A 12,924-nucleotide genomic window follows, 5' to 3' on the forward strand; every position below is an offset into this window, starting at 1 on the left:
AATATTTCATATATATATATACATATATATGTAATTTTTTTTTCCACATAGCTTAGGCACTTTGTTTTATAAATCTACGAACAAAACATTAAAACTAATTATCACTAAGGTAATATTTGTTTTTTATGTACACAAAAAATATTGTACTATATAATAATGACCTAAAAATAAAATATATTTATATAACATAGGAATGCTATTTACAATGTGTCCTTATTATTAAAACCCAGACTAGGATAGACACGATTATATAAAATAATTTTTTTATTAAGTATTAATAAAAAAAAAACCATTAAATTTATTTATTGAAAAAAAATTCAATGTTGTTTCTTATTATTATGCACAGAAAAAAAGATTTTTTGCGTCAAGAAATTTTTTCTACCCCTAAGAAAATTTCTGTCCAATTAAAAATGACAAAAATTTCTTGAAGCAAAAAATCCTTTTTTTTTCTGTATGAATTATTAATAAAATAAACTCTATACCATATCATTTCGTGCGTTCGTTATAAATCTTCTCACAGACGACCGATGATATGTCATACATATATACTATTATTAAAAACAATATATATAAAATATGTTGCGAGAGATAAATTCGTTGCTGCGAAATGATTTCGACTAGTTGAACACTCGAGAAATATTTATTTATTATCTTCGCAGATAAATAAATATAATATTCAATATTAATTCGTATTGTCAGCTGCCTCGAAGAGCACACACTAAGTACAATTATATAACAAGGAGCACACAATATAACGAATTACATTCATATAAATTTAAACCCTTAATAATTTAAACAAATTACTCAGATATACAATCATTTTATGAAACAATATTTCATCTTTTATTTTAAATATTTTCTATATGGTCCCTAATTAGGAAGTTGCGTGGAATTTGTAACGTAGAGAAGATATTTATGTCTTTACTGTGATAATTAAAAAAAAATCTCTACGTACATGGAATATATTAGATCAATTATTTGAATCATTCATGCACACATACATTCCTACCAAATTAATTAATTATTTACTAAGCGATCGCAAGATTTAAAGTCATTCCCGTCGGCCGCGAGAAGGCGGAAGGTCGTGAGGGATCAGAAAAATCAAACGGTCCTTTTTTAGACGGATGACGACCAGGAACATGTTCAGGATTCGGTGAGATAACTGACGTCCTAATTACCATTCTTGACAAGTATTCGCTATCACTTGGTTTGCTGTCGTTGATTTTAGGTGAAGCTGAAGAGACAGCTGGTGGTTGACTTGATTTCGTGTGTTGTATTATCGTTGATAAAACAGGTGCTGCAGATTCTCGTACAAATCCTGGACGAGGGACAATAACACTTGTTGGTGATGAAGTGATAGCTGGTGGTATGAGTCTTGTTGTTGGTGATGTAGATGAAGAAGATGATGAGGATGATGATGGAGAGATCGGTGATATTGAAGATGATGATGATAATGGTGAAGGTGATGGTGATGTTGGTGCTAATGATTTATTAGTATTATCTTTTTTGTCTGATGAAGTTCGATGATGAGCTCTCATACAAGATGACTCTTCGTGTTTGTAGAGATAAGACTTGAGAGCGAATGCTTTGCCGCATCTACCACAGATGTGTGGCTTCGTGTTTGAGTGAGTCTGCACGTGGGCACGGAGATTTGATTTGTCAGCAAATGCTTTATTACAGATGGTACATTTGAAGGGTTTCTCACCTAAAATAAATCATTTTATTAATCTCTGTACTTTTTAATATCTCTATTTAATTTTATACAGCCGCCAAAAACTTGCCGTGATATCAAATATTTAAAATGTCTTAATGTTAAATAATTAAATAGCTTGACATACTAGAATTTGAATAAATTAATCAATTAAATTTACCTGTGTGAGTTCTGATGTGTCCTTGAAGCAGCCACGGACGTGAAAAACATTTTCCACAATAGTGACATTTACATCCTTGATTATGTGTCCTTACGTGCATACTAAACGCCGGCATACTGACGTAGACTTTATCGCAGTGCGGACAACGTCGTGCTTTTTTATCACCAAGTGACCGATGAGTCTGTCGATGTCGGGCTAAATTTGATGATGTTGAATATTTTTTACCGCAATCCGGGCACTCATGATCTTCATTATCGTCCGTCTTCGACGTATCCGAGTGCCCCAAAGAAATTCTTCTCACTGGTACATTGATCGGCGACAGTGATTGATTTATTGGCGACGATAACTGACGAGTTTTTGATTCATCCAAATGTGATAGGCGATTATTGTCTTGCAAAATTTCCCGCTCTGTTTCAATTCTTTCAAAAAATAATCTCGTTCTCTCCCGTAAGCTCAGCTCCTCTTCAACAGGTCGATTATGACTGAGGTTGTGATGATGAAGATGATGATTTAGTGATTCTGGAGGTGATGAACGGTAAACATGGAGATCTTCGACACCTGGTGTCCAACGTGGTGACAATGAACGATTATAAATGACATTGTTTGGGTGAATTAATGTCCCTGCTGCAGCAGCAAGACTCACTTCTGCAAGTTTTGTTAAATTATACAATTCTTCAGGACATTCCGATGATGTTTCACTTCCACAATCACTTACTCCGTCTGATGTTGGTTGATTTGAATTGTACTCTGGTATTCTTACACCTCTTTCTGGACTATAATCTACAAAAAAAAATTTTAATCATCAGCATTTCAAATAAAAATAAAATTTTAATTTTAAAAATACAAAAAAAAAAAACAAGAAACTAAAAATTTAAATTTCGCGCTCGTCATAATACGCAATGGCCGTTCTGTTTTTGTAAAGAATAAAAATAGAACATAATACACGTATGTCAATTTGAATTTACGCATTCCGTAGCTCTTTGCGTAGTTAATCGTCATCACCCGACATTAAATCATTCAGCACAAAGTAATAAAATTAAAAATAAAAATACCCGGTAATTACCTCTTGCAACGTCTTCGAATCCTTCAGTGCCATTGTAACGTCTATGAGTAATAAGAAAAGCCCTCGGCATTTTGTTTTCTTCTTTTGTTTTTTTTATCTACGATAATTAAAATTGCAAATAAACAATGACACTCCACTTGACACTTAGTCCATCACAAATAAAATAACAAATAATATAAAATCACTTGATGATGATTAAAAAAAAAATAATTATCAAGATAATTGTTAAGTTGGTTAAAATTGTCTTGAGCACATTGATGACGATGATGGATACAGTCGACTCGCGGGTTTGGGACGTAATAGTTGGCCCGGCAGAGATTCGGGGCTACATATAGGAGCCAGAACTCCCTTGTGCCCGCACCCCACTTTTCTTCAGCTGCTACCACGCGCCTTGGGAGTTTTGAGACTTGAGAGTAGAGTACAGAAGCATCAAAGCATGTGCCAGAGTCCCCCTTGCGACCCTCTCTTTACTCACATGCTTTTATCCTCTCTTATGTCCACATGCTTTTATTCTTACACTTCTTCTTCTCTTGCTAGTCTTCTTCTCTTTCTCTCTCTTTCCCTTTCTTACTCTTCTCTAGCTTTTATAGTTTATATACACGAACACGAGTTGGTACATGCGTTCATACGTGTTATATCTTTAATGTTTGGCGCTATGCTACCACTCGATCCTACCACGGGGCCGATGTCTTCTCTTAGAATCTTCGTGGTGGCTGACATTCTCTGTGTACATCTAACTATTTCTCTTCTTTTAATATATGTATATATATATAGATGTGGTGAGGGCATGTGCCATTGGCCACCCTCGCAAATATCTTCTCTTATTGCTGGTACATAACTACTCGGTTGACACAAAGGACAGCTGGATCGGTTGATATTCAACAAGACCCCTTTTAGCAGTTGTCGTTTCATATTTATTATTGATTGATAATCTGACTTTATTGATGATTTTCAATATATTAAATCACGTATTCAATCCTTTTCAATAAAACTTTATTGTTTAAAAAATTGCATCAGAATAATATTTTATTTTAATTTAAAGAAATTTTTTTTTATAAAAATATAACAGCTAAGAAATATTTTAAAGTCTAGACTGAAAAATTATAAACAGTAAATTATTATTTTTTTTTTTTTAAATAAATTGTAGAGATTTTAAAAATTTTATATTTCCACAAACTTTATTACGAAATAGATTTTTTAAATTATTTATTACTGTTATGAAAAGTTTATTATTAATAATGATGGACACGTTAGTGTGTGTTGAATTTTAAATAAAAATTTAATATTTTTAAAAACCGAAAAAATAAAAATTTTTAAATAATCTGTCAAAAAAAAAATTGAATTTAAAATTTTAATGACACTTTAAATCAAAAGCTCATTAAAATGTAACCAATAAAATATATATAAAATAAACAAATCAATCCGAATACAAAAAAATGAAAAAAAAAAAAAAATTTAATAGTTTCCTGTAATAAAAAAATGTCCCATTTAATCCACCGCTTTTGATACTATAGATATACAGGTTTACAAGTAAAGTGAGAGTTAATTTTTTACCATCAATTATTCCAGTAAGCAATACAAGGCACACCGAGTATAAAGCATCTATTTTTACAACCCCAGTGCAGTTCCTTCCTCGCCCTTTGCGCCGCTGTAAGATTGTCGGCACGCGCGAGATCGTAAAGTATGTAAAAGTCTCCTTAATCTCACTTTAAAGAACTGAAAAAAAGATATAAAAAAAATACATTTTCATATAAAACAACATTTAATTGACTTTTAAATTCATGCGTAAAGAGAAAGAGCTTCAGTACTGGAATTTTCAAAAGATTTAAATTCCGGAGATAAAAGCTTTGAGCATAAGACTTAAGTTTAAACAGATAGCGCCGAAGGACAGATACAAGTTGAAGAGTCGAGGCAAACGATTGAATGAATGCCACGCGAGTTAGTCAGCATCCGCGGTTCTAAATTCGGCGGTTGGTTGGCATTTCGCCAACAGAACCACCCAGCGCACCAACCTGTGCTTACTTATCCTATACTCGTAACTACATCGGCCTGTGTAAGTTTCAAGCATTTTAGATTGTTCGAGACTCCAAGAGTAAGCTCTAGAAAAATTTATTCATAAATAAATACACATATTTATAATACTTGTGCTCTTTGTTGAGCTTTCAACCTCCAGATTTATCACCGTCCATATGCAAAAACTTTCCACTTAATTTTTTCTGAAACATTAAAATCATTAATTTTTATTTATTTGCCAGCACAATTATTTATGTTAATTTATCGAGCGACGGAAGTAAAAAATGAATTAAAAGATTACAACAGGTGTCATACCACTGTCGTAGTTGTCGTGGTCGCATCGACGTAGATCGTGGTTAAAAATAAATAGTTCGCGTTGCTTTTAACAATTTGTTTGACGTAAGTAATTTACAAATATTGCCAAAAATTTAAATAATAATTTTATCAACTCCCGACAACATATATATTATATGAATAGAATACTTCTTTGTAAGTTATTTTATATAAATTTACTTGAACTTAAATGAATGAGATAAATCTCAAGACTTTTAGCTTCCTGCTGACCTGAGTTGCACCCGGGTTTAAATTTGCCATTTTAAATTGTGCGAAATTAAATCGAGTTTCTCAATAAATTTATTGCACTGCTGTCTCTTCAATGAGCTTTAAATAAAATTTAATTGTTAAATTCCACTTGATTCTTGCTCCAAAACAAATAAATAACATCTGAGTATCCGAAGTTTTCTTTCAATGAAGAAAATAAAACACTATTGTTATTGATAATCTTGGTCTCGTGTCATGCACGTGGGCACAAAAAGGGAAAGCAATTTTTTCTCAAGGGTTGTTTATAAATGTATGTATCTAGTAACGTTAATATCCGGAAACGCCTGGTACTATTTTACAATAATTAACATCTCCGCCTTTTTTTCCACATCCTCGCCTTCAATCTTTCAGCCGTCAATTTTCTTCCTGTGTATAAAAATATTAAATAAGCTTGAGTTTGAGTGTTTTGGTCCTTTGGAGTTTGTGTTAAAGGGGAAAAAGTCATGAGTTATTTAAAGGATCGATGAGGGAGAAAAGTAAGGATTGAAAGATGAAGGCAGAGAATTTTTCGTCGCGACAAATGTATGTATATTATATAGAAATAAATATGTATGAGTATATATGGAGAAGTGGAGAGGAATCGTTGGACTCGGCATGGGGTTGTCAGGGCTATTTTGAGTACCGGTGGCTGGTGCAGCTGTCGCATTCTCTTACTGAACCACCTCCCGTCTACTCTATGGTCATCAAGACGTAGCGTAGACATCAAGAACGACGACCTCACGCAATCCGAAACTCCTTCAGGGTCATCCGCAACTTTTCGCCATTATTTGGTTTTAAATATTTTCAATTTTTCATACTCAGCCATAACTATTTGAACTTTCTTCTCAATAATTTAAATGACTGAAAAAAAAAAGTGTTTATAATGATAATTATTTAATTTATTAGTCTTCGCTTACAAGATAATGATTGTGAGTAAAACCATTTTGGCTGACTGCCATTTAAATTTTCAGACGTTTGCGTGTTTTACCATGGGTTCCCAACCTTATATATTAAATCATCTCCACTTGCTAAATAAATTCTCAGTATTTATATTATTACTCTATTAATCTGTTTAAAAGATATTTAAATTATCCAGTGATTCAATGACCTCAAATATTTAGGTAAAAAAAATAGACGTCAAAAATGAACTGGAACGACCCTTAATTTAAATTTAAAAGTGTAAACGTGTTAGGGGACGTTTCAAATATCTGTTGAAACACTGAAGAGTTTCCGGTAAATTATAAAATTTAAAATATTTAATTTTAAAAATGAACCATTTTATTTAAAAACCCAGAGTTCTACCCGTGTAAATTTAAACTGAGATGAAGCCTTGAAGTACGATGGAATGAAATCTGGTTGGCTAGGTCAGTGCGCTTTGTCTCGTAAATTCGCGATTCGGGGTTTCAATGCAGCCTACATTAAAAGAGAATAACTAAAGAAGAAATATATACCTCTTAAAATTACAATGAAGGAGCGAGGACTATATTGTGCAGAAGAATTATATTTAAAGCTGGTGGTAACGTTCATGGTGGTGGTAGTGGTGGTAGTGGCTGTCCGTTGACGGGTTTTGCTTCTTCGCAGGTGGTGAGTGCGGGTGCGGGTGCACGCGTCCAAGGGGTTACAAAGAAGCGCCGATCAGCTGGCAATATACCCCTCTTTCTGGAGATAAAATAGGGAGAGACTCAACTTCCTGTGGCCGGTATACTACAGTACGGCTGTTCTATTCTTTTACTTCACTTACTCTTCATCATCTTGCATCCGAGCTAAAGTCTGAGCCTTTACTCTTCATCTTTTATTTAAATATAAATGTACAAGTCATCATGCTGATCTTTATTCATCATTTATCATATTATTATTATTGATAAATTTAATTATAATATACAGATTATTTTTTATGTCAATGTGACAACTGTCACTTCCAGATTTTTATAATTATCAGTAAACAATTTCTTCATTGGTTAATTATTGAGAAAAAGGAAGTGGTTGCTGTACACACAAGGGGATGATACACAGTGTATAAGCAAAGGATGAGATTAATACAAAAAGAAAAGATAAGAAAGAGAGAAAAAGGGAAGTTAGGGTTGCAGACATCGAGTCACCAGCGTTAACTGGCACGCGACTGCCACGCGCCCCTGTTCCGTCTTATACACTCTTTTTACTTCTCCGCTTCCTCTTTTCTTATTCCTTCCTCACTATACCCACTTACCACCACATACACACACCTCATTTTTACTATTATTATTGTTATTATTTCTTCCATCAAATAACGGATGTAGAATCACATGCGTTAAAATTTTTAGGCATATGCGACGAGAGATGATTGAATGAACAGCAATCGCTAGCAGATGAGACACAACCACATTGTATATATATACATATATATATATATATATTTATATATTAGTCAAGAGATTTTTACCAAGAGACTTTATCGATTATTTTTAAAGATGCTTATGGACAAGTGTGTCTGGTACTTTATCTTCTTCTTTAATCCCATCTTTTAAATTTTAATTAATTTACCCTGCATATAAAAATACAATAAAAAAAATTAGGAGTAAATTTTGAGTAAATAAAAATTTTACTTCAATCCAAATTTCAAAATTTTTACAAAAATCACTCCGGTGCGTAATAAATAGGGAATTATTTTTTCACCAGAGTGATTTCGGAGTGATCTGGATTTTATTATGATACTGAAATTAGCAGACGTCTTTTAAATTTTGAATTTTTTAAAAATCAATAAATTTAAAGAATACCATCTATAGTTTTTCAAATTTTCTACATGTGTATTTTTTTAGTTTTTATTTTTTTTTTTAAATTTTTAATTGTCTGCTAATTTCAGGATCATATTTTATTTTAGTTTGCATTCACTCCGATCCGAAGTTTTAATTTCAAAATATCCGCTGAAAATTAATCAAAATAAAAAATAATCCACTCAATAATCACGTAAATTTTGAATACCGTATTATTATTATTTATAATTAAGCTGTTGAATAATGAATGAATTAATAAATTATAATTAAAAACCGATTGGTAATATGTTTGTATACTAGTATCAAGAGTATGTCCTTATAGAAATAGCTGACGAGTTAGAACTTGTGACACTTGATCGATTAGTTTAAAATTACGTCGATGCAATTATTGGCAAGGTGTCGTGTGCCAGAACTAGTGTTTTACCTTCTAGTTTAACCGTCCTCAATCGTTAACCCGCATACTGATCGCCTATTAATTAGTCAATTCTTAATGTTGGCATCGAGATCAGAACATCTGATAGCTTGCCTTGTAATTGATGGACACTGTAATCTAAAACAATTATGACACAACATAACTCTTATCCCATATTTTCATATTATCAAATATATCAAAGCTTACATGTAAATATTTTTTTTTTTTCTAAAAATAACCATTGCCCGTAAACCTTTTAGAGCGATTCCTGTTAAAATATTGGTCATACATCGACGTGGTAAGGAACTTCTAATTATAGAAGTCGTTGTGTCAGAAGGTGGAAGTGAAGGAAGTTGAGGAGTAGGTAATATCTGAGCAGAGAGGGTGCGGGTGGTACGAATGTTGAATTTGTGCTCTGCTGCATTGGACGACCGTAAAATGCAGCCTGCATCCGCTCTAAGCAGATGTGCGTACCACTGTGAGCACTACTCTTCTCGTTTAGAGGAGAAAAACCCACTGGGAATATTTAAACTGGTCCATACTAACTCATACCCTTAGCCACTCCCATACCTATAACATGTTGTAATAAAAAATAACACCGCACTATTACATTGCAGTAGAAAAGTCCCTAATTCGAGACGGCAGCCTACCTGGGACGATGAACTCACACAGTACAAGCGTGCAAGTTAATTTCTACGGTCGTTGATCTCCATTAAAAAAGCTCTTCCACATGTGGAAGATAAAAAATTTTATTCTGTTCCTTCTACAGGGCGACTGATGATTTTTGATGATGATGATGCTGACTATGACGAATATATTAATCTTCCATTAAACTTTCTGTCTAGAGAAACTAAAAAAAAAAACATTTGCCGTCAGTTGACTCATTAATTTTTCCTGGATGAAATCTTGGGTTTTGAATCACCGCCTTATGAGTATGAGCATGAGCATGAGTATGATATGGCCTAAACGAGAGTTGCTACCGCAGAGAAAGAACGTTCTTTCGCTAATTTTAGATCAACTTCAGGGTCCCTGGATGTAGAGGCAGCTGGTGTGATTCGAGTCGCACGTGGTCTCCCCCATGACGCGTGTCCAGGCGTACATGGACCGGACATACATCTTTTTAATTTTCAAACTCGGCCATTTTTTAACTTATTCTTTTCTTACATCGCTCTCGGTATATGCTCCACCTACCCGCTCAATTGCTCTCTATATTTAAACTATCACCTGCAAATATACATACACGTAAATATATAACATGTGTCATATAAATATGTTTAGTTTTATTATTTTTACAAGAATTATAAACATTAGTTGTGCAAAAGATTACGCTGATGACCAAAATAATTTATACTTTTAATAGTTTTTAGAAGAAACAGGTGGTCCGGATGTTTGAGGCTTAATCTTCAAAAACTCTTTAACTAAATCTCGAAGCGTGTGGATCTGGATGCCACTTCAGCGGATGTGATGTTTGGTAAGATACACGAAAGCAAAATATATATATATATATATATATATATATATATATATATATATATATATATATATATATATATAACATTTTTACGTTAAATTTTCTAGTATAAATAGACAGCGGTGGTTGTTGCTAATAGTCAAGACGCACTTCCTTCCTAATTTTCGCGTGCTTTATTTATCCATATACTTTTTTCTTTATTGATAGTATTTTATATATATATTAGGGTGATTCAAAATTTTTTCGCCCTTCATCCCTGAAACGTTAGTGGTTGCTAAAAGAAAATCTTCCTAAAAGACGGTCTCTAACTCAACTCTAGGAAGTCGCTATTTTAATTTTAATTTTCCTTTAAAAAATCAATTTAAAAAAAAAAAATATTTTGAAAAATTGCCCCTATAGATTTTTTAATTGTCTACACGTGCATTTTTTTTTTTTGTAATGGATTCGTTGAAAAAAAATAAAAAAATTGAGAATTGTTTGCTAACAGGATAATTAATAATTTAAATTTTTTTTTGCAACTTAGTTAAACTATTTTATATATCTCGGGATGCATATCAATAATTATTGCATTGTAAGGGTAAGCGCGAAAAAAAAATTTTTTTGAATCACCCTAATGTATAGATTTTTAAATAGTAGTCTTTAATAATAGATCCCATACTAAAACTCAAATAAAAAAGTTTTCTAAACCGATCGGACGTCAATGACCTGGAAAAAGGAACGAAAAGGACTGTGGTTATATATTTTCTATATGTATATATATTTTCTAAGCCTACACTTGTCGTGTTCTTTTGAAATCTTGAGATCCTTTAAGGTCTCTCGGGGCTTAACGGCAACCTGCTGCTGTGACTGCTAGTGGAAAATATTGTCCCACGCAAAAAAAAAAGAAAATAAATGAAAACACATGGAAAGCATAATATTTCAAGACCAATACTGAGTTTTTAAAAGGACCAGCGACCACATGCTTAAGACCACCCCAAGGACCCCGCTAAGGCTATTCCTTAATCACTGGGATGACGGTTCATAATAATATTTAACAAAAATAAAATAAATAAGTTAGATAGTAGTGAAAAAAAATTAAAAGACCAACGCTGGGTTGACACCTCCTGGATTCTCAGTGTAATTCTACATATTTGATGTTTTAAATAGATACTGGACTCGACGAGTCGAGCAATAGCGTTACTGCTACTCTTCGTGGGAGATGATAGTATATAGTCATGATGATGATGATGATGATGATGATGATGAAAAAGTTGGCATTAGAGAAGTAAAAAAAAGGCAGAGAATATTTAAATGTTTACATTTTGTGACCACGTTATTATCGATGGGTACCAGTTGAGTTTTAACGCCCGCGGTGTAACATAACTCATAAACAATTCAACGTCTGCTTTAGAAACCTGAAAAAGCAAAGATCGTTTAGACCTCCTCCTTGTTAATGTTTTTATAGCTACTGAACTACTTTACTCACTTGTTTCATAAAACTTCAGCAATTAATTTATTTACTTATTTATCATTCATTCGTCAATTTACTTATTCAGAAATTAAATGTTTAAATTTTTTTGTTAATGATTCGGGTCCATGCGTAATAATAATTAGGATCAGGATTTTAGCTTTGATTTAAAAATGACAATTAATAAAAAATGGTGTCAAATTTTTTATATTGCGGTGGAAATATTGATCGTACAAAAAAACTTTTTAAATGAAAATCTTAGGAAATTAAATTTCCTACAACTTTTGTTCGAAAAATTTTTCTGTAAGACCAATATTTTCGCCGTAATATTATCATTTGAAGCATTCATTTCGAAATTAAGGCAAAAATCTTGTCCCTAATAATCTTTTTAAAATTACGATACTGCAGTTTGCCCACGTCTAATAATTTTACATTTTTTTTGTCTAACAGTTTTTTTGAGCTCGAAGAAAAAATTTATTTTCTTTCACTTCTATCTGCTAGTATTCTTCCAGAAGATCTCCTCCTCCCCCCAGGTCTTCAAGTATCCAATGAAAGCTTTAATATTGATCAAGATCACCGTCTAAGAAATTCTGTAGAAAATCTATACTCCCTGAGCTTGAAAACAGCGGGAAATTTGGGTCAACCATTTTTCAAATTTTTTTTTACTATTTTTTTGAAAAAAATCCAAAAATTATTAGACAGTCAAATTATCATTAAAAATTTAATATTTTGTCAATTTAAAATTTAAAAAAATTGATTGTCTTACTGTCATTTTTTTTTTTTTTGTTGATTTTTTACAAACAATAAAAATTTTAGTTACTCAAACTTTCATTGCAGTATCACCTTTTACCTTTCACAGATGACGAGCGTCACCTGCTTGTATTGTTTAATACGCAACGAGTGAATTTTCGTGGGTGCCCAGACTCTTACACGACCCGTTGCAGAAATCCGACACTTATATACATTACTTTTATGATTGCCTCCCGTTCTTCGCGACGTAACGTGCCAAGAAAAAAAACTGACGACGAATAGCAGGAAAGATGAAGACTGAAGAACACTGCGGACTACGGCTGTAAGAATTTAAAAAACAACTAAAATAATAATAAATAAAAAATTTTAATATAAAAAAAAACATTTGCAAGCAAACCAAAAGGGCACGTGCCCCGCCAAAGCGTTTATCCGGCGGAACGCACGTACAGAAGTAAAGAAGAAAGAAGAAAGAGGGTGCCAGGCTAAATTCACCGAGTTTACAGTCACGCTTTACAAAGAACAGATGCTAAAATCTTCCTTATTTTTATTTTTTTCTTTGCCTTCAGTC

At 32.7% G+C, this 12,924-nt stretch overlaps 1 protein-coding gene and 1 long non-coding RNA gene across 2 annotated transcripts; both read right to left on the minus strand.

Annotated features, from left to right (window-relative positions):
• Positions 1-60: 60 nt before the first annotated feature.
• On the minus strand, positions 61-3,435 carry LOC103577357 (protein escargot). The gene is made up of 3 exons (XM_008557960.3): positions 2,935-3,435; positions 1,872-2,651; positions 61-1,705 (listed from the first exon to the last, which is right to left on the minus strand). Exons 1-3 carry the CDS (start codon positions 3,002-3,004, stop codon positions 1,029-1,031), a joined length of 1,527 nt encoding a protein of 508 aa, XP_008556182.1. The 5' UTR covers positions 3,005-3,435; the 3' UTR covers positions 61-1,028.
• A 5,518-nt stretch (positions 3,436-8,953) lies between these two features.
• On the minus strand, positions 8,954-11,632 carry LOC103577358 (uncharacterized). The gene is made up of 3 exons (XR_549414.2): positions 11,458-11,632; positions 9,339-9,538; positions 8,954-9,258 (listed from the first exon to the last, which is right to left on the minus strand). It is a non-coding gene; the product is annotated as an uncharacterized LOC103577358 (long non-coding RNA).
• Between the last annotated feature and the right edge of the window lie 1,292 nt (positions 11,633-12,924).

The sequence above is a fragment of the Microplitis demolitor genome, chromosome 6, assembly GCF_026212275.2.
Source record: "Microplitis demolitor isolate Queensland-Clemson2020A chromosome 6, iyMicDemo2.1a, whole genome shotgun sequence".
Lineage (NCBI taxonomy): Eukaryota > Metazoa > Arthropoda > Insecta > Hymenoptera > Braconidae > Microplitis > Microplitis demolitor.